The sequence below is a fragment of the Danio rerio genome, chromosome 5 (genome assembly GCF_052040795.2).
Source record: "Danio rerio strain M-AB ecotype USA chromosome 5, GRCz13ab, whole genome shotgun sequence".
In the NCBI taxonomy this organism is placed as follows: Eukaryota; Metazoa; Chordata; class Actinopteri; order Cypriniformes; family Danionidae; genus Danio; species Danio rerio.
Window position 1 is genome coordinate 33,514,668 of NC_141025.1, and position 22,760 is coordinate 33,537,427.

At 34.0% G+C, this 22,760-nt stretch overlaps 3 protein-coding genes and 1 long non-coding RNA gene across 10 annotated transcripts in view; 2 read left to right on the top strand and 2 right to left on the bottom strand.

The window, feature by feature from the left end:
- gpr107 (G protein-coupled receptor 107) overlaps positions 1–7,145 on the bottom strand; it is a 26,707-nt gene extending 19,562 nt beyond the window's left edge. Inside the window, exons 1-11 of one of the 2 annotated variants that reach the window (XM_087252810.1) lie at positions 7,008–7,145; positions 6,692–6,814; positions 6,391–6,441; positions 4,259–4,347; positions 4,018–4,157; positions 2,724–2,752; positions 2,549–2,605; positions 2,265–2,387; positions 2,049–2,182; positions 1,834–1,909; positions 1,583–1,656 (exon numbers count right to left, since the gene is read on the bottom strand). In XM_087252810.1, coding sequence (XP_087108936.1) covers positions 1,583–1,656; positions 1,834–1,909; positions 2,049–2,182; positions 2,265–2,387; positions 2,549–2,605; positions 2,724–2,752; positions 4,018–4,157; positions 4,259–4,347; positions 6,391–6,441; positions 6,692–6,814; positions 7,008–7,106 — 995 coding nt within the window. In that variant the 5' untranslated portion in view covers positions 7,107–7,145. 2 annotated transcript variants of the gene reach the window in all.
- On the top strand, positions 56–22,677 carry LOC147844025 (uncharacterized). The gene is made up of 2 exons (XR_015491350.1): positions 56–938; positions 22,165–22,677. It is a non-coding gene; the product is annotated as an uncharacterized LOC147844025 (long non-coding RNA).
- Positions 7,171–16,014, top strand: ndor1 (NADPH dependent diflavin oxidoreductase 1). Of its 4 annotated transcripts, none has more exons than XM_087251485.1 (15): positions 7,171–7,246; positions 7,894–8,070; positions 8,955–9,032; positions 9,107–9,204; positions 9,390–9,488; positions 10,193–10,294; positions 10,398–10,601; positions 10,683–10,810; positions 11,761–11,975; positions 12,182–12,289; positions 13,311–13,425; positions 13,559–13,705; positions 14,139–14,257; positions 15,436–15,530; positions 15,665–16,014. In XM_087251485.1, the coding sequence occupies exons 3-15, from the start codon at positions 9,027–9,029 to the stop codon at positions 15,807–15,809; spliced, it is 1,581 nt and encodes a 526-aa protein (XP_087107611.1). In that variant the 5' UTR covers positions 7,171–7,246; positions 7,894–8,070; positions 8,955–9,026; the 3' UTR covers positions 15,810–16,014.
- ntmt1 (N-terminal Xaa-Pro-Lys N-methyltransferase 1) overlaps positions 16,343–22,760 on the bottom strand; it is a 47,180-nt gene continuing 40,762 nt past the window's right edge. For all 3 annotated transcript variants that reach the window (XM_087251603.1, XM_087251604.1, NM_212898.1), the window contains 3 exon segments: positions 20,336–20,510; positions 19,827–20,079; positions 16,343–17,872 (listed from right to left, as the gene is read on the bottom strand). In XM_087251603.1, coding sequence (XP_087107729.1) covers positions 17,616–17,872; positions 19,827–20,079; positions 20,336–20,510 — 685 coding nt within the window. In that variant the 3' untranslated portion in view covers positions 16,343–17,615.

The window sequence follows — 22,760 nt, forward strand, 5'->3', positions numbered from 1 at the left end:
TAAAACATTACAAAAGTCAAACATGCACTGGATGCTTTTTTTTTTTTTTTTTTTTTACAGATGAACAATACAAAAGTTTTTCCACCTAAAATACAAGTTCACTCACTAACACTTTCTAAATGTTACACTAAAAAAATGCAGAAATCTGTAACCTGATTAAAAGCAAGTTTCCTTAAAGGTCCCATGAAAAAAAAAAAAATAATAATAAAAAGTTGTTATTATCTGTCTGTTCATTTTAAAGATATCTATTAGCGAGTGTGCTCTAAAACAGTGATAGAATTCAGGTTTAAAAAAATCTAGAAAAATAAACTTAAAAGCTTGTGGTTTGTCACTTCCACCTAATCTGATCAGCGATTTTTTTCACATCACCTTTAACACCTTTAATATACTGTGAATAACCATAAATTTACTTTCTCAAGATTTCCTGCATGCCACTTCACTTTTAATGCTTTTTGTTGACATTACTACAGTGATGATGTTGAGTGGTTGTGTAAATACCTTCTTTATATTAGCAAGTTCCTCTGCTTGTGGGATAAGTTGTTTGTGATAAGTTAAACCACACTGAACTGAACTAAACCTAACTTCAACTCTGAAAACTGGACTGATACTGTTTCAATTTACTATAATCTTCTATGTGAAGCTGCTTTGACAAAATCTACATTGTAAGTGAATTGAATAAGTATTTGTTTGTCATGACTTATGGACTATTACAGTTGAAGTCAGAATTATTAGCCCCTCTGAATTATTAGCCGCAGTGTTTAATTTTTCCATTAATTTCTGTTTAATGAAGAGAATATTTTTTCAACACATTTCTAAACATAATAGTTTTAATAACTCATTTCTAATAACTGATTTATTTTATCTTTGCCATGATGACAATATTATGTTACTGGACATTTTAAGACACTTCTATACAGCTTGAAGTGACATTAAAAGGCGTAACTAGGTTAATAAGGTTAACTAGGCAGGTTAGGGTAAATAGGCAAGTTATTGAGTAACGATGGTTTGTTCTGTAGACTATCAAAGAAAATAGCTGAAAGGGCTAATTATTTTGACATTAAAATGGTGTTTAAAAAATTTAAAACTGCTTTTATTCTAGCTGAAATAAAACAAATAAGACTTTCTCCAGAAGACAAAAATATTATCAGACATATTGTGAAAATGTCCTTGCTCTGTTAAACATCATTTAGGAATTATATTAAAAAATATCAAATAAAATTCAAAAGAGGGCTAATAATTTTGACTTTAAATGTATACGTTTATATACGTTGGTTGCTAGTTTGTATATTTTGGGGTTTCCACAGAAAAAAAGTGTATGACATGCAGACTTCAGAATATCCAGTTGGAAGACATCAGACATCTTTAATATTATATATTTAGAGTTTATGCTTAATAAATAAGTTAACCATGCCTTGTGATTTATTGTAGGTACAGATATTAAAAGTTATGTAGTGTATTCCAGCCATAAGTTCAAATAAGTGTACATATGTGTTAATTAATTATTTTAATTGAAATTATGAACTAATTCCAATAACCAATTATATACATGTTAGAAACACTGGCTGAACCGATTAGAACTTACAAATGAGTAATGTAATAGACCACAGCCCAGGCTTCAATAGGAGATCCCTGATTGGAAATGTAGTAGTAATCAATCTGTAATATAGGAACAGAATTGTTAAAACAAGAACAATGTAATGCTATAACCGTAGTTGTTCAAAGACAAAAATGAAACTATATATTAATCATATTTCCACTAATTTGCTGAATTTTGTTACACATAAAAAAACCATCTTTCAAGACTGACAAATAAACAAGCACGATTAAACTCACAGCATGGAAAATAAGGGAAAGCGACTTTGTAAATGGAAGAGCAGCCATCAACCAGTGAATCTTGTAAACATCAGCACTAGAACACAAAATAGAAGCACATTTAGAAATCTGCATTACCAATTTTATAATAAACAGTCAAAGACATGATTTTGCTGCTCTCTACTGGTCATTTATAGCATGTGTGCGTGAAGTCAGATATAACGCACAAGACTTACCTATGTGTCCGCAAAACATGAACCCACAGTATGCCAATGAGGAAGAAGAAGATGGACATGCAGATGTAAAGCTTAGGCAAAGGGATCTCTCCTGCAGAGAGGAAGCTCTCTGGATTCTTCTCCTTGATTGTAATCTGAAATAAGAATCATTGCCTGATTATAACCTGAACAAATGCATTAATTGTACTGATGGATAATATGCAGAAAATCACTTGCTTCAATGCTGAAAGGCAGCATGTCTGACACAGAGCTCTCCTGGTTCATTGGCAAAGAGTAGCAGTTGTAGAAGTAAAAGTTATAAAGGCCCTGCTGCTCATCGGTAGTGACATTGAAGTAAAACTAAAACAAAAAGAGGTCAGTCAGTGGATGTAGAACTGGGAAGACTTCAAAAAATAAAAAATAAATAAATAAATCTACAGAGTCCAGTTCTGATCAGAAATGGCCTGTTTGCCTTCATAGCCCCATGAGCTCTTAACAATACTAGTTCATGCATGTCCTACCTGGAAGGAGTAGCCGTTATCTTCGTACTGAAGAGGATAGGTATCTTCTGCCTTGTTCTAGGGAAAGGGAAAAATCTATATCTGTTCATGTAGAATTAAGATATTAAGAGGATATTATTATTATTACGCAGAGTCAAACAATTTTAAAAAACGTTGAAGTTTAAGCAGATCTCACCTCAGCATCACGCTTGGATTTAGAAGCTGCTGGAAATAAAGAGGACAAAAATAAATCAAAACACTGGCTGTGTATGAAGACAAACTTAACACATTAACACTTGCTAAAAGTTTTAAAATGCCATTTATTTTGTGATAACAAAGCTGATATAATTAACACTGCAAAGGGTTTAAAGTGCATTTAATTTCTGGTACTAGGGCTGGGCACCAGAGACATTTATTTTTTTTCTCATATCATACAATATCAATATTTTATTATAATTAATAGGAAAGAAAGTGTTCTTTACAGAAATAACTTTTACTTTTCCTGGAACTTGTGTTTTATGATTAAATACACTACACTTTTATATATATATATATATATATATATATATATATATATATATATATATATATATATATATATATATATATATATATATATATATAATAATTAAGCTAATTATTAAAACCTTGATATTATCAAGCTTTCTAAATGCTATATAATGAAAATGGATCTCATCTACTACAAAACATTTCCAGTTACATGATCAGTTAAGATGCTGCATAACAATACTATAAACTACAATCCTTCGATAATATTATTGTTAGTTCATTATATGACAACACAATATCTCTGTAATTATATATTTAAGCTAAATCAAACTTTTCTTTTGGTGGGTTGTAGTGAAGACAGTTGGTTTCAGCATATCTGAGTGTAGTTTTTTCCTAACTAAAACAGTTAAAAGCTAGAGAACTGTCTATCAGAACAGCTGGAGATGACGTTTGTATATATCGAGATGGCAACAAATATGCTGAATGCTGATACACAAAGCATGCAGACCTACCAGCAACATACACTGACTGTCTTTTGTCATGTTTATTTCTGCTGTGTAATAGGTTTCAAATAAACTGTACAGTGCTTATGATCACTGACCAAAATTTTACAACAGTCTCAATATAATCTATAATGTATGTGTGATAAACACCCATACATAGAAACACAACATCAATTTTGCTACATAAAAATTTAAATATATATAGAATTTGTATTATATACATGTGCTTATTACACAGTATGTAAACATAAATAAACATTTTCTCAAATATATGCATACATATTTGTATTTTTATATTCACAATATATATGATATGTATACAGATATGCACAGTAACCACATATACTGTAAAAAGCAACCTTTTATTTTGAATTATTTTAATTAAACTGCCTAGCACTATTAAAAATCAGACAGACAGAAAACATTATTTAATCGTAATGTACCCTATAATGTTGTAGACAGAAGAGAAACATTTACCCTTAGACTGAGATCCATCATCTGGCTCCTTGTTTTGGGGCTCCTTCCCCTTTTCAACTTGCACCTCTTCAGATTTTTTAGGTGGCACAGCCATGATTTTGGGAAAAACGCCCGTCTCTGCTGAAGTCTTCTTCTTGACACTGAGGATAATGAAAGTGATGACAGAACAACAAAAATCTAAATAATTTACCCAAATTTAAGTCAACTGTAAGAAATAAAAAAGTATAAAGGGATAACTCACAGATTATGCTTAAAGTCCAGTAAGAGAAGCACTCCAGCGAAACTACTACTTGGATCTTTTTTCAGAGGACAGTAATCTAGACCCTCATCCTGTGCGTTCATAAGAGAGGCTGTCAGTTAGTCTCAGATTGAATGAATTCTAATGAGTTACTGAGTACAGTCAGTAATAGAATCTCTTAGATTACACATTTATGGTAGCGTTACATGACTACTTTTACATTTAGATTACTTTTGTGCTTACCCTTACTTGGTGTCATATACAGTTAGAGTTATTAGCCCCCGTTTGAATTTTTTTTTTTTTTTTTTTTTTTTCCAAATGATGTTTAAAAGAGAAACAAAATGTTCACAGTATGTCTGATAATATTTTTTCTTGTGGGAAAAAAAGTCTCATTTGTTTTATTTCGATTAGAATGAAAGCAGTTTTTAATAAAAAAAAAATAAAAAATTTAGAACAAAATTATTAGCTCCTTTAAGCCATATTTGTTTTTGATAGTCGACAGAACAAACCATCATTATACAATAACTTGCCTAATTACCCTAACCTGCCTAGTTAACCTAATTACCCTAGTTAAGGCTTTAAATGTCATGTTAAGCTGTATAGAAGTGTCTTGAAAATTATCTAGTAAAATATTATTTACTGTCATCATGGCAAAGATAAAATAAATCAGTCATTAGAAATGAGTTATTAAAACTATTAAATGTGTTGAAAAAAATCTTCTCTTCGTTAAACAGAAATTAGGGAGAAAAATTCAAAAGGTGGAGCTGCTCTTCAGTGGATCAGCCTTTAACAGTGACTACTTAATCCAAATTAAACTTCAACACTGACATTTTTGCTAAACTCAATCAGTTTTGGTTTGACCAGAACTACACCAGCACATTCCACAATCTGATTTATTGTTATGGCTTTTCATTGTTGCTTTTGCATCTAATTTAAGCTGCCTTGACACAGTATACATTGTTAAAAAATTATATAGAAAAAAAGATGAATTGAACTAAATTGTTGTAGTATGATGCGAGCTGTCACTGGGGTGGTACCTTTTCAAATGGTACAAATTTGTACCTAAAAGGTTCATATTGTTAACTCAAGGGTACATATAAGTACCTAAATAGTACAAAAGTGTTTCTCTTAAAATGTTTAGGTACTAATATATGCTTTTGGGATACCAATATGTACCCTTTATGTACAAACGTGTACCTTTTGAAAAGGTACCAACCCAGTGACATCTTATTTCTGAGAGTGTATAATTTTAAAACATTTACTTTAAGTAAAGTTAATTTTGAAAATAGCAGCACTACAAAAAAACAAACAAACAACAACATTAGAAAACAGAAATCAAAATTTTATCTGAAAACTCTAAAAATCAATGTATTATAATCCTTCTCTGCCAAAAACACTGGAGGAACCAATCGGAAGATTTATTGTGGGGGGAAACATAGATTGTTAAAAAAAGACTATTGATGTAGCCAATCACAGTAAAACCATGAAACAATTTCAGGAAAACTACATAAAATTTAGACAGTTTGCAAAACTAAGCCAAGATGGGAGATCTTATTCCCCCAAGTATCATACATTTTATGCACACTTACGTTTTTAGTCACCGATGCATATATATTTTTTTTCCACAAATAAACTCCACCAACAGCAATTGCCATTATATTTATAGTATATTTCACATTACACTGTCATAAATCATACAGTACTGCTATAAAATCTTTAAAGGTTTGCACAATAATGAAAATTGTCTCCACTTTCTCCTCCTCTAATTGTTATTCTGTTGAATACAAAAGAAAATGTTTTGAAGAAGAATGGAAACCTGTAACCATTGACTTTCATGGTAGATTTCTTCCTATTACGGAAGTTAATGGTCGCAGGTTTCCAGCTTTCTTCAAAAAATCTTCTTTTGTGTATCCTCAATATGAGAAACTCATCATGGTTTGGGAACACTTGAGGCTGAGTAAACAGTGAGTCTATTTGCATTCTTGTGTGAACCAACCCTTTAACTGATGACAAAGTATCAGTAATGAATCTATACTAATAATAATAATAATGAGACAAACACAGTCACCATAAAACTCAACAATGACCCCAACTATACAAAACTAGCAGACGGACATTTAAAGGCACATACTGACCAGGTATGTAGAGAAACCATTATTGTTTACACGATCAAGGCTGAAACCAATCTGGGGGGAAAAAACAAAATGTTGAAAGGCATGTAATGAAAGCCAGTTTCTGGGTATTTTCCCTTTAGACCACAAAGATGCATTTTCAGATTCTGTCATTAGTAAATGATGTCTTAAATGTCAAGATGCTAAAGTTAATCACAAACATGAAACTTTTTTATATTTCTTATTTCAATTTTCATATTGCGTTGTTTCTATCGTATTTATATATTTCAGCGTGTGATTGATTTGACAGAGGTGAAAGTCTGACCGTGGAGCTGTCAATGTTGTCCATCTTGCCACCAGTGAAGCTGAGGTGGCTCATGTTCATACTCATGTAACCATCTTTATAAAAGCCGAAAGTGTTCAGGTGGACCCGCTGACGGATGTCATCCTGCGACAGAACAATTGATCAGAAGCTGATGAAATCAGCTTTAATAATCTGATTCACATCATTTGCATTATCTCACAACACAGCGAGTGACTGATAATCACAAGAGAGCATCTGTTTCTGCATTGAGCAGTCATGACAATACAGCGACAATACAAACGTCCTACAAAACAACCAAAGCACGCTAGACACATACCTTGAGTACAAGATGATGGATTCGACACTGACTTTCTATGACAAGCACTATAATAATCACATTAATAACTGTAAACATACACATCTTTCCGGACGCCATTTTTAAAACCGCTTCAACAAACAAGAGCAGGTCACTTTCACTATTATTTCCGGTTCACGCATTCAAATGAAGAACGACCTCTAATGGAAGAAAGGAAAAGTTGTGAAACCACGTAGTACGAACAACATAAAAGAAAACGGGTTTGTGTGGTGAACTTGGGTTTGTGTACCTGCGTATAATGTATAGACTGTAAAATGTGTCTTTGTTTTTGTCTTCCAAAGGGTAAAACAAAGAAACGTTTCGTTCATACCAAATTAAAACCGTCTCACAAATATATAAAAATATTTATTTTTGTTTTCGTCACATTCCGTTTTTACACACAAAATTAAAATGCGATATGAATAAACAGCTTTAAAAAAATGTTGCGTGAAACTGTCGTAACATAATATTGAAACGAACCAATCGGAAAATGTTTAAATTCTGCCGTAAAGCGCTTCGTGACAACATCACATGCTACCGGCGTCTCTGCTGTTAATGTCAATATATATGTTAACGGCAGTGAGAGTATGAAGTTATAAAGTTCATTACATTTATAACCTTAGGTAAGCCACGCGATTTTATTCTAACGTTATGGGATATTTCTTTAATGTAACCTTAGATCTCAAAATATGCTCGGTAGGGCTTGAGAGATGTCATGTAATCTGCGGAAGACTGAAGTGTACCTGCATATCAAACTGAGCCTTTACGATCTCATTGTTAAAAGTTCTGTCGTTGAAGAATGTTTAACACGAAGCCCGAGGCTTACCTCAAAAACAAAGACCACATTCATTTGCTTCTCTGATTCCAGTGAGAGAATGAGCGGACACACTGTACTGGTACTGTACGGCAGTCAGACGGGAACAGCGCAGGACACCGCGGAGAGGATCGGCCGACAGGCGCAGAGGAAGAGGCTGAGGGTCAAGGTGGAGGCCCTGGACACTTACAATGTGGTCAGTGCCAGTTGTCCTTATACTCTACAACTGAGGTGAAGTAGACTTTATATTTGAACATTCAGACTTTCTCCTTAATTTCATTTCACAAAAGTATTCTTCGCTAATTATATAGGAAATCATATCAGCACCGCAGAGAAAGACTATCAAAGTACAACATTGTTCACAGCCAGTTTAATAGTGCTGATCTTGTTTTCAAGCCCTACTTACATGAAATTTTAGACCGAATATTAAAAGTAGTTTGGTAAACAATATAGAGACGATATATAAAAGTATTCTTTGTTATAAGTTATAATTATGGGAATTATATTAGCAGCCAATGATTATCAAAGCCCAACACTGTTTACAGTCAATTAAATAACGCTAAAGTTGTTTTAAGTGCTACTTGCATGACATTTCAGAAATTTTCAAAGTAACGTTGTCAACAATATAAGGTCTGGGCATGGGCCGGTATAAGACTCTGACAGTATGAAAACCAGTTTTTCAGTACTGTGATTACTGCTCTAAAATATTTTCTTTTTAAATGTCTGGGGGAAAAAGAAAAAATAATAATGAATTATAATAATTTAAATGAATCTTTGACTTCTGCTGCCTTTATTAGTTTTAAAAACACAGATTTCATGACAATTTAAAACAGCATCCTTGGATAACTTTTCTGCAGGAGATACTGTTGTTCAAAAAAAAAAAAAAAAAACATACCTTTGTAACGGTAATACAGAAATTTTGGGTGGTCTTAAAACATTTTCCATACTGCGTTATACCTTGAAAATGGTTATCATCACATGCCTAATAAGGACCACATCACAAGTTGTCACTGAACGAATATAAAAGCAACTTTACCTCAATCACTGTACAGACACATGTGTGAGGACTATCATTTATAAGACAATTTTGCATGATGTATATGTTTCCTCATCAGGCTAACCTGATTTCCGAGTCTCTGGTGGTGTTTGTCTGTGCCACCACAGGACAGGGGGACCCTCCAGACAATATGAAGGTCAGACTTAAAATTACAAAATTTATGCACAACAGGTTTAAAGTGTTAAATTCTGTAATATTTGCTGCTTATAGAAATTCTGGAGGTTTCTGTTCAGGAAGTCTTTGCCAGCTGATTCTCTTAGTCGTCTTGACTGTGCTGTGCTGGGTCTTGGAGACTCTTCGTATCCAAAGTAAGATGACTGAAACATGCACAGAGCTATCATTTTGCTTTCGTTCACACTTGTATGTTTTTAACATCAGCATCTTAACAGCAATGTATTTGGGGTAAAAGGGGAGATATCTGTAAAACAGAGGACAGGTTTTCTGAATACATATTATGATTGAAACAACACTGAAATGTTTGGTCAACTTTTAGGTTCAACTTTGTAGCTAAGAAGCTCCACAAGCGTTTGCTTCAGCTTGGTGCAAATATGCTGCTGCCTGTTGGACTGGCTGATGACCAGCATGACCTGGGGTGAGCAGAAGATGCCTACTTTGTATTCACAATTAGCAAAAATCTATTTTTCCCCTTAAAAATGTCAAATGTTTGACATGTGGAAGGGCAATCTTAAGCGTTGAAGAGGTCTTCCACATACATGATAAACTCAAGGCAATCTATAACAATTTTATTTTTTGACAAATTGGTGGCTAATTCATATCAATTCAAAACCTTTTTCTGTGTCATGGACAAAATGTTCTTTTAATGTCCGTATCAAATTAAATAAAAAAAATTGATTTTATATACACAAAAGGCACATTTAAAGTTTTATCGTTCCAAAGAACTATTAAAGAAAATGAAATGTCAAAAAGGTGAAATATTTGTGTATTTATTTAGCATAACAGAAAAAATGTATAAAATATGTACGTAATCATAAAGTCTTGTTATATTTTTAATGATTAAAAGCTTAATGCTGGCAAATAGATTAAATGTTGAAAGATTGACAATTAGGAAATATTTTCAGTCTTTTAAATGCAATTCAAACATTTCTTGTTCTGAAAATGCAGGCCAAAATGTTTCAGTTTACAGCCTTTGGTTACACTGAATTATATTTTAGCATGAGTTTTCTATAAATCACTGTAAAAACAGTGGTTTCTCTTGACTGTATGCAGCATTGTCTGATTTGTGCATGCTTTCATATTGCACTCTTTACAGCAGATATCTCTTTTATTACTCCTCAGGCCAGATGGTGTGATTGATCCCTGGCTGCTTTCATTTTGGCAGAAAACTCTGTCTCTCTACCCTCCTCCAGCCGGCCTCGCTCCACTCCGCGAGGAAGATAAGTCAGTCTGTCTCATAATCTAACACTCATGCTTTCAAAATACTAGATAAATAATGAATATAAATATTACAGTTTTTATTTAATCCATAATTGTTTTTTTTTAGACTTCCACCGCGATACATTTTCCACTTTCTATCTGAAGTCCCAAATAAACCGACTAAGCATCTCCAGACAGTGGATAATAAAAGCTCTCCCACCTCACTGCGGCCGTTTCCAGCTCCACTAGTGTTTAATCAGAGAGTCACTCATACTGCACATTTCCAGGACGTCAGACACATCGAGTTCGACATCACAGGCTCTAACATCGAGTATGAAATATTGAGAATAATATATAGATATTAAATATCACGTCACAAAGGAGTATTAAAGGTTGTGTTCATCTCTGACAGATTCAGTGCCGGGGACATTGTAATGATGAGACCCTGTAATACTGCAGATGATGTGGAGCAGCTCTGTCAACTACTAAAACTTGACCCAGAGAGTTACTTTACACTAACCCCTACAGACAGCAGCACAGGTCACACATAACACCTAAAAATTTGCATTCTGTTTTTATGTTCCAGACCATTAAAGTGCCCCATTATATTATTTTTGGTGGGATATCCTACAATAGGTTTACATGAAACATCCAATGTCATTTATTCATTTTCTTTTCGACTTCGTCGCTCTATTAATCTGGGGTCGCCACAGTGGAATGAACTGGCAACTTATCCAGTATATGTTTTATGCAGCGAATGCCCCTCCAGGTGCAACCCATCACTGGGAAACACCCACATACTCTCATTCACACACACATACACTACAGATAATTTAGCCTACCCAATTTGCCTATATGTCTTTGGAGGAAACCCACACAAACACGGGGAGAACATGCAAACTCCACACAGAAATGCCAACAGACCCTGCCGAGACCTGAACCAGCAACCTTCTTTTTGTGATGTGTAAGCGCTACCCACTGGGCCACCACATCCAACGTCACAATACCCAGATTTTCTTTCTTCTTAATATGCAGTGCAGCAAAGACTCTTTTCTCTTAGTGAAACAGGATCTGGGCTTTGCTATCCCTTTTTCCATGAATCAACTTTGCTCTGATTGGTGAGACAGCACAGTCTGCTTTGATTGGTTTATCCGCTTGTATTATGCTTATTAACATATTTAAATTGCAGTACCAGAGGTTTTCTCGCCACTTGAAAACACGTTGGTACAAACCCTAGTGATGGAGTGGGTTTTATTCATGATTTAGAGATGCATGCAAAGTGGATTTGCTTTCACAGTCCAGATAACTCTTAAATACACAAATAGTTAAATACACACACACACGCACATATATATATTTATATATATATAAATAAATTCACAAACACACACTATGTGACAACAAATGTACAAAAAGAATAATGGGGCACTTTAAATGCATCAGAACATAAAATACCTGAAAAATTCTGTTTATCTTCCTCTTTGTTGCAGAAGTTCCTGCACGTCTTCCTCAGCCCTGCTCTGTTCGTTTTCTGCTGGAACACTTCCTGGACATTTCTGCTGTCCCACGCCGTTCCTTCTTTGAGCTTCTGGCCACTTTTGCCACTGATGAACTGGAGCAGGAAAAACTCTTGGAGTTTAGCTCTGCTGCGGGTCAGGATGCTCTTCACTCCTACTGCAACAGACCTCGCCGAACAGCGCTAGAGGTCAGAGATCGCTGACTGAAAAACACAACAGATTGTTGTTTAAACGGTTTTCTGTTTTCATAAGGTTGTTATTATTATATTTTAACAGGTAACACAGAAAGTATAATATATACTGCATACATTTGAGTGAGATTATGATCTCTGTCTCTGCAGAAATTCTGAGATTTGTGAGCAATGTTTTTAACTCTGATCCTTTTGTTGATCAGGTACTGACAGACTTCCCTCATACTACAGCAGAGTTGAGCATTGACTGCTTGCTGGATCTGTTTCCAGAAATTCAGCCTCGCTCCTTCTCTATTGCCTCTTCACTTTTGGTAAATCATTTCTGGTGTTTTATTTCTAGTAATTCTGCATTTAATTCTACTTTGGGTTTGTAAAAATTGAGCAAGGGTACATTTCATTGCAAAAATGATTATTATATTGTTACAAATAATTTCTATTTTAAATAGAGGTTGTTCTTTTGAACTTACAGCAGCAATTTTTTATCAGAGAATCCTTAAAGTCACAATTTTCACAAAAATATTAAGCAGCATCATTTTCAACATTCATATATATTTGCTGAATATCAAATCAGCTTATGATAATGATTTCTAAAGGGATTCCACAGGATTGACACTGATTACTTGAGTAATAAACTGCTGCAAATTTAGCTTTACCAACACAGGAATATATTATGTATTTTTTTTTAAAACAACATCTTTAAAATCTTTTAATTCCACCATTTCACGCTATTACATTGTCCTGTATTGTACTGCCCCCTTCTAATGTTTTTCTTCTTTTTTAAATATTTGCCAAATTATGTTTAGCCGAGCAAATAGATTTTCACAGTATGTCTGATAATATTTTTTCTTCTGGAAAAAAATCTTATTTGTTTTATTTCAGCTAGAATAAATGCAGTTTTTTATTTTTTAAACACCATTTTAGGGACAAAATTATTAGCCCCTTTAAGTGATATTTTTCTCAATAGTCTACAGAACAAACCATCGTTATACAATTACTTGTCTAATTACCCTAATCTGCCTAGTTAATCTAATTAACCTAGTTAAGCCTTTAAATTTCACTTTAAGCTGTGTAGAAGTGTCTTGAAAAATATCTAGTCAAATATTATTTACTGTCATCATGGTAAAGATAAAATAAATGCATTATTAGAAATTAGTTATTAAAACTATTATGATTAAAAATGTTTTGAATAAATCTTCTCTCCATTAAGCAGAAATTGGGAAAAATTAATAATTCAGTCTAATAATTCAGGGGGACTAATAATTCTTACTTCAACTGTGTGTGTGTGTGTGTATATATATATATATATATATACCTCCTTTATTTCTCTCTCAGGAACACCCTAATCGTATCCAGATCTTGCTTGCTGTGGTGAAGTATAAAACTATGCTCGTCAAGCCACGCAAAGGTCTCTGCTCTTCTTGGCTGGCGTCTCTGGACCCGTCTAAAGGTCTGATCAATCTGACAGAATTTACAAGTCATTTAAAAAAACAAACCACATAATAATTTAGTCAGACCAAAAAAATAGATGTGTTGCTCAAAATTGTTTACAAGTCTTCATTGATGCCCTAAATATGGTTTAGGAGATGTTTACGTACCACTGTGGGTGAAGAAAGGCAGTTTAAAATTCCCACAGGAGCCAGAAAGCCCTGTGATCATGGTGGGACCAGGAACTGGAGTGGCTCCCTTCAGATCTGCCATACAGGAGAGGGTTGCTCAGGGGAAGATGGGTGAGTGAGTGATTTAAGGAATTGATATTTTAGTCATAATTTCTGATGCATCTTCCCTTAAAATAAGGGGATAGTTCACCTCAAAACATTTTTTGTGAGTACATTTACTTACACTAATGCTTCCAACCCTTTATGAGTTTCTTTGTTGCACACTAAAGATGATAACAATACATTTGGAAACCACTAGCCATTGACTTCCAAGGCTGCCCTTTTCTTCAAAATAAACATTTGTGTGTTCAACAGGAGGAGGAAACTCAAACAGGTTTGCAACAAGTAAACTTTGACAGACTGTTCACTTTCAGGTGAACTATCCTGTTAATACAGTACATATTTAATGGCATAGAGGTATTTGATAAGTAGAGACTGAATGTAGTGCTGAGTCTCAGAGTGCCTTTATATCCTACATTCTAACCGATGTTGTGGTGTGTTTCAGCTAATGTGCTATTCTTTGGCTGTCGATCTGAATCTAAAGACTTCTACTGTGGATCAGAATGGCAGGAGAAGGTGCAGGCGGGACAAATGATACTCGTCACAGCCTTCTCCAGAGATCAGGTCAGACCTGGATTATTTAGCTTTTACCTTAACCTTTTAACAGGCTTCCTGGTTGATCCTTTATCCATAGGGTATCATTAAAACAAACAAAAAACTTTCAAGAACTAAATTTAACAAAATAAATAGGTCCAAACTTTTGTTTAGAGTGCAAGTTAAAGGGATGGCTAATGACAGATGTGTCCAGTAAGGAAAACACCCAACATGTCCAGTGCTGGAAAAGCTTTGAATAAGAAAACCATGCCTAATCGTATTCTCCAGTATGTGTCACTTTTTTTAGCTGTCTGAAACATGCTGCACTTGTATTTCAAAGTGACTTTATATAATTCAATTAATCTGTGTAGTGCAGATATCGGAGAACTTTGTACATCTTATTCTTAGTTGACCTCTTTCGACAACAATTTTAACATTATATATAAAAAAATAGAAGAACACTTTTTTTGTTCTTCTCTTTTTTAGTTATTGTAAAGGATTTGTTGTGAAATGAGATATGTTTATAAATGTTTTCTCGAATATATCGCTACTGGTAGGCATCATGTGACCAATTTCTCAAATTAGAATTTAAAAAATGGGAAACATCAATTTGTGTTTGTGGATATTAATGAAGAAATTAATCAATATAATAATTGAAACATGATGTGCTCATTTGATTTTGCAGCATGTTGTTCTTTTAGAGGTTATACCTAGGGCAAGACGGAACCTGCAGACTTTTTTTGCTATTTCTTTGGAGAATTTTGGTAAAAGTCTGCGGATTTTTGCAGAATTATTTTGGGAGTATCACAACTAAAACCTTAATATGTGAAATAAAAAATAAGATCTTTTTAACTTTTATTCAATCATTAAAATGCAAATCCAATTAGATTCACTTTATATTGGTTAAACAAAGCAAGTCTCTCATATAATATCTCTACTAAAAGACAAGAAATATTACTTTACAAACTACATTGTACATAAATCAGATAAGCATTTTTACATTAGTCAATAATATTACTGTAATTAATTTAAAAACTAAATATAGATTTTCACACATTTACTCAAGTAAATAAACAGAATAATGATAAAAAAATTGTCAGGCTAAAAATTTGTGGAAAATTTGCGGAATTCTGCGCGCGCAGATTCTGTGTGGGTCTAGTTATACCTCATGGGATATATTGTAAACAGTTTAAATGTTTCACTTGCAGGAGGATAAAGTCTATGTTCAGCATCGTGTGAAGGAACAAGGCAAACTGTTATGGGATCTGATAGCAAAGAAGAATGCGTTCTTTTACATAGCAGGGTAAGTCTTTTGCAATTGCAACATTAATAAATGTTCAGCCTTCTCTCTTTGGTTTGTTATAGACCAATATTGCAGTGCTGTTCATATATGAGAAGCAGGACAGAAATGAGCAGCTCTTTTTTTTTTTATTTAAGGAATGCCAAGCAGATGCCAACAAGCGTATGTGACGCACTGAAAGCAGTTTTCCAGAAAGAAGGTGGCATGTCTGAAAACCAGGCACAGGAGATGCTGGATGGCATGGAGAAAAATGGACGCTTTCAAAGTGAAACCTGGTCCTGATGTCTCAATTAAAACTGCAGCCTTGATGAGCAATACAGCCTTAAGTGTGAACCTAAGTTACAAGCTGATTGGATTCAACCAAGTTTAAAAGGAGAATGTCAAGCCTCAATTGTGGGGTGCTTTTGATTTATATTTATGCATATGTGTTCAATCATACATTACCAGTTATATTCTTTTTAAAAAATAAATATTGAAGGAAATAGAAGATTTAAGATTTTTTTTGGTGTAATGTTGCATTGAGGCTTTTTTTTTATAAATCCAAATTTTAGATAAACAAATGCTATTTAAAATACATAATCAAGATAATTTTCCTTTTAATGGCTATTGTTTACTTTAGGACACTGAATATAATTCAATGTATCAAGTCAACAATGATAAATAAAAGTATGGTTTTAAAACAAGGATTTGGGGGATTTTATACAACTGACAGAATAAAAATATATAAATGTGTATGGGAAAAGATGAACATTGTAATGAATAAGGTGCTGAGAAAGCACCTATAATTAAAATCAATAATGCTGTTGTACAAGGACTGCTTCAAAATATTGGTTTATTCAAGGCAAAATACAATATATGGTTCACTTGAGAGTTTTCTGTCAACATCTGTAAATTCACACATAGTAAAACATCCAAGTTCTCATAAGTTATTAAAAAGTTTTTTTTCACACAGCATTCAGTGCAACAGACATACCTAAACTCCAATTAATCAGATATAAAAGGGATAGTTTACCTCAGGATAATTTACTCGTCACAATTTTACAAACTTGTGTCTTTTACTTCATTTAGAAGTCATTTTGAAAGGAATCCTTTTACACCATTTTACAGGCTCATTTTTAAAGTTTAACGGTGAGTTTTACCATTTTTAAATCTAGAGTGTCTGAAAATAGTCCTCATCATGAAGCCCTACACTTGTACCACCATTTAGAATTCACAAAATATCCCAAATGTACTAGCCATGGTACTGCAGCAAAGTTCCTTGATTATTACGCCACAATGAGAGAATAGTTCCTAGCCATATTGACCAAGAAAGCAGCAACTTCTCATTTTCTGTCAGTCTAAACTACATGATGGAAATTCAGAAGAGTCAAGCTATAAATATGAAAATTATAAATTTGAGCGAGAAGCTAATGGTCTAATCTGATTTAATGATCTATGCTAAGCTAAGCTAAAAAAGCTTCTGCCAGTTTCAGAGTTTAGCTGAATGGATTAAAAAATGGTAAAACTCAACTAAAATCCTGAGCCTTTTTTTAAAATGAGAATAATCCTTTAATAATGTTGGTAACTGACATACTGACCATTAAATATATTTCTCAAGTATTATTTTCATCAGAAGTCAGTCATGATATGATCATGAAAAAAACAATCATTTTTGGATGAACTATCCCTGTTCTCGGCACATCCAATGCTAAATGTGAAGCAGTGTGTGTGGTTTACATTTTTGTCCTGATTGTTTTTATCTTCCACTGTGAAGAAACATTGCTGAGACTAACAGAAGACTTCAAATGGGAGATCAGCTGGAGTGTAAGCAGTTCACTTCTCAGAAAAGCTAACAGTCACAATTTCTGCATTAATATTAATGACAACCACAAGCTCAGCTCCAGCTGTCATAATACAAACTTTAAAAGGTCAATAAGAACCTTTCAGACTCCCATACATAAAACCCATTTTCAAGTCTTGCGCCTTCACAAAATGACCACAATGGCAGTAACAAGTAGCTCCTGTGTGGCTTTATTGATCCTAGTTTCCCTTTCTCATAATTGGTTTCAATACAGATGGATAATAAAAGTACTTGCCGAATGGCTTCAGCTATCTGAGTGCAAGTGCGTGGACCTGATAGATCTCCTCAGGGAAGTTCTGCTGCTGCTCCTCATAGATGATGCTGAGTCCAGCTCTGGCTACAAGACGGTGCAGCACATTCAGGTCCCGGCAGACGCTGCTGTCCACGTCATCAGGGATAACACCCTCATACGCAACGTTATCCTTCACCACGATCAGGCCTTCAGGACGCAGACCGCTACGGCAGCGTCTTAGGAACTCCACTAGGTGATCGTCAGTCAAGTGACCTACAGAACAAATGGCATTATTGTGTTTGTCAAACTTATAGGGCCTGTTGCATAAAGTCTTATTAGCTGGCTACCTTACTCAAAATGAAAGGTCACTATGTGGTAAAACTTAGGAAAATATTTTTTTATGACAATTAAAACTTGAGAAAAGATTTTTTTATGACAATTATTTAATGACAGGTAAAATAAATAATTAGAAAACTTTAGTTTAATAACCTTTTTAAATTTATTCACACAGATTTACAAGTATACGAGTGCCATTTTATGTTTTATTTTTTAATTAATAGAAAAAAATCATTTTATATAAAAGGTAATTATTAAGCTTAGATTTTTGAGTCTCAGTATACCTACACATTATAAACTATACAAATGTACTTGCACAAATAAAGCATGATGCTTTCCTTGTTTCTTCATGTTTTCTGTCATGAACAGCTTTTCAAATTTGCTGTATAAATATTTTTAAATGTTAAATTCCTTAAATGTTAATATGTTTTAATCATTTTAAAATCTTTGGCTGTCAAGATCCACTGGACTTAGATTCTTGGGGTGAGCTCACATTTTTCTCAAATAATTTGACCACCAATTGACCTAAACCCTTATTAAGTCTCTGGGATGAGGTGAAGTAGAAAGCTGACACCTCAGGGTCAGGTATTCAGGGTGCTTCCAATATCAATACAATCTCAGACAAAACAATGTAGCTTGAGCATATTTTAGACAAACATTGGTCATAAGGAATAATTGATGACAGGCTATTAAATGCAGTGCTTCCCACAGATTTGAAATATACTTGCGGTGGTAGCTGGATTGAAACACACCTTTTACTCATGGCACATAAATAGTTAACGATATGCGACAAAAAACATAATTTGATTTAACATTATTTTTATTATTACCCGTTTTAAACGTTTTATTTTTAATAGATTACAGTTAAAAAAGACTGTTAAATTAAATGTTTAAAATTTGCTATTTCTCTTTTGAGCTATTCAGGAGCCATGTGCACCCACTGACAGGTAAAATCTACTTCTCTCTATCTTTCATTCAAGTTCGTTCAGGTTCCTTTTTTGGCATGTACAGTATTGCCAAAGCATTTTATATAAATCAAATATCAAATTAATTAAATATACAATAGATGAGAAATAAATGACAAAAATCTCTAAAAAAATTAGAGTAATTACAAGACTAAAACGTGTGCAATATTTAGACAGGGCAAATGAGTGGATTACCCATTACTAATGGTGTACAATTATTCTGCAGCCAATTAAGATTCCATTTCGTCCTCTCTGAGTATTTAATATTTTTTCTGAGTCGTTTAGATTAAAGAATTAATTATTTAAAGTTTCTCTCGCAGCTGTGCACAAAAAATTAACGACAGCTTAAAATACAAATGTAAAACCAAATCTCTGACAATTTAGTAGATTTAAAAACCCTGGTCGGATGCAAAAGGATACAGGTCTCTGTGGGTATACAGATCACGTGAAACTGTCTGTGCTGCCAGTTCCCACAAACACAGAACGAGCAGTATGAAACGGGTAAAGGAGAAAGGATTTTCCACTACTTTATCGCTTGCAGATGTTTGATAAAAAAAAAAAGTGTAAAAGGATGATAATAATAGTATTAAAAAAAAGTGTCACTAAACATACTTGGGCAGCCTTTAAAATACCTGGGTGGCCAGCCTAAGTAAAGACTATGTGTGGGAAACACTGAAATTAATAGAAAATAGGCATTCTTGGAGAACAAAGTGTCGATTGCAACTTGAGTGCGCATTAGCTTTCTTTGATTAAGTGGGTCAGAGTCAAGTATAACCCTAAAAATACTGTTCTTACAGCTAAAGGCAAATGTTTTATTATAAACCCATCTCATTATGAACACGTTTTTTAATGAACACATTTTATTAAGCTAATCAACCAATCAGAATCAAGCATTCAACAGTCTTTTATTCTAGATTTAGTCTTACCAATCACCCACTGGATCCATATGACATCGTATCGCTCTGGCTGGGGCTGAAAGTCTTGCAGGCCACAGCAGAAGTAGTTCTCCACCCGTTTGCTCTCCTCACCCAGGTATGTACGAGCTTTATCCAGGAATTCCTGAGTCACATCCACAAGATCTACTGTTCGAAAGAGTGGCAGGAGCAGCCGCTTGGTGATCCTGCCAATCCCAGCGCCACAGTCCAGAGCACAACCTGTGCCAGTCTTACCCTGGCCTTCCTTAGAGGCAAAAAGGAAAATTAATAATTTAACAATACATCAAACTGTACTTAAACAACCGTTTAAAAGACGTATAAATAAAATTCTGAAGAAAAAAAATCTCTTCCGCTCCCCAAGACGGCTGATTTAGCAATAAATACAGTAATAGTAGTAATACTGTGCAATATTATTACATTTTAATCAACGTAATAAATACCTTAACACATTTCCTACTATAAAAAATACAACATTACTGACCCCAATTATTATGACTCACCCCAAGGAATTTCTGAAGAAACTTTTTGGAGCCGTTAATGTCAATACTGGAGATGCTGCCATAACCTCCCAGCATTCCATCCACAGTGGGCGGGACGTCCTTCCAGTAGTGCTCTGCCTTTGAGTAAAAGGACGTTTGGTCTTCTATCAAACAGTCTTCCATCTTTGTGCAACTCCTGGCCAAAGGGATCCAAAATAAGTACATTTACCACCACAAATCTAAAAAAGTTTTTTACATGTTCATTCAATGACATATTAAATGTAGCTTAGCAACTGTGCTTTTAAAAAATGTTCATTTCATATTTGAAAAAGATTAATAAAACGACAACCACCACTATTAAAACAAATTCTCTATAGACAAATTTAGGAAACCATTTACTACTAATTCTCTGGATATCATATTAATTGGAGTTTTGAGTAAAATTATTTGTAGTTTATTTGCTAAATAAGGTGTTACAGATAAGGTGTTTTTACAGACGTTACAGTAGGTGAGGGGTCAATATAAAATATTTAATGTTGCCACACTGCAATAATGCTTTTCTTATTTTGTCTTGTCTTTCAGTCAAGTTACTTATGTATTTAGCATTAATGTACACTAAGTTATAAGTTCTCTCTTAATATACATATATGGTAATACGGTAATATGGTATACCGCGGGATCTAAAAATAGCAACGGTGTCAGTTCTAATACCGTTATACCGTCATAAAAACAATTCAATTAAGTAGGAGACAAGTATTAAATAATAAGTATTATATATTTAATGCCAACTAATGAGTATGTGTGATTGTCATGACGGGACAGTGTGGAGGAGAGAGAGGTGAGGTAAGATTTCGAGTCACGCACCAAGTCACCTGCAGTGTGTGTGAGTGAGAGAGTTTGGTGCTGTGCATCTCTCTCGCGCTCTGTGTGTGTACCACGCAGATCTCTAATACGAACAAGACAAACAGGTGACAGTGAACCTCAGGTCGCCTTACGTCATTTTTTTTATTATTATGTATGGTAATACTGGATATCGGGGTAAAATAGAGAGGAGGTTTGACGGTATCAAAATTTGGATACCGCCCAAGCCTAATATATATATATATATATATATATATATATATATATATATACACAGAATCAAATCTTAATATATAAAAATTCTTAAATCAAGAAGCATTTTCTAGACAAACAAAATGTCAAAATAAGTGAGTTTTACCTTAAAACAAGCTGAATTATCTGCAAGGTGTAAGCAAAATAATATTGTTGTTCTTTTTGACATTAGGTTATTGTGCTTATTCCATTGGCAGATTATTTTGCTTGTTATAAAGAAAAACTCACTTAATTTTGAAATATTAATTCTTAAAACAAGACATTATGTTTTGCTTGTTTAGAAGATGCTTATTGATTTAGGATTTTTTTTAACTAAAAACAAGCCAAAAAATTTAAGAAAAACTCTTTTTTTCGCAGTAAAGACTTTAAATACTGAGAAAAATTGTATATAGATTAAGAGCAAAAAATCAAGGCAGCCTACATTAATGCTAAATGCATAAATAAATTGACTGAAAACTCCATAAAATCATGAAACTGCTATACTTCAGTAGTACAGCTAAACTTTTCCCTTTTATGAGACCAAAAGGCAGCTTTCACACGTTGTCAGTTTCACACCTGAGTTCAGCTGTCAGGATGCATCACTTGACAGTGGACTGACAGACAGATGACTGCTAAAATAAGCCATTACAATGTATAATGGCCTTACAAAAATAGAAGATTGAGTTAATGTAGAATATATCGATATCCGCAGCGCTAAAGAGATCACAGTCAGACTTAAGCAGATTTATAGTGAGTAGAGCATTAAAGGGGTGGTCCAGAATGTTATTTTTAAGGCTTGGTTGTGTTAATAAGATGCAAAGCAATGTGTGCTCATGTTTAACTTGAAGGAAATTGTGTTATTTTTTCATAAATCTCACTTTGATTATACACAGCTACTCAGCTAACATGAAAACGACTGTCATATTTCCTAGTTTCTCTAAAAGGCCCACCCTCAAGTGACTCTGATTGGTCATCATCATAATATGCTGTGATTCGCCGATCGGCTCCACGTCACGCCCTGACAAGCACGCGCGTTTTGTGTAAACAGTCAGTCAGTCAGTCAGTCAACACGTGTCTGTAACGAGTGAAAATGGGATGCGGCTCCTTTAACTGTTTCTGTGCCTTTTAGTGTGTTTATGCGTGTATACGATGAAGTATCTGTAACACGAGAAGCGCATGTGCGCGGGAGAGATTTTTATTGTTCTTTTTCTCTCATGCTCGGATTAAGTTATTTTCTATGGTGACAGAATAAAGCACAAGATGTGAGATGAGACCTTTGTGAGCCTGGATTGATTTGTTTTTGATGTTACACTCCAGTTGGGAAATCATTGCTGTATTTTTTTTTAAATCAACG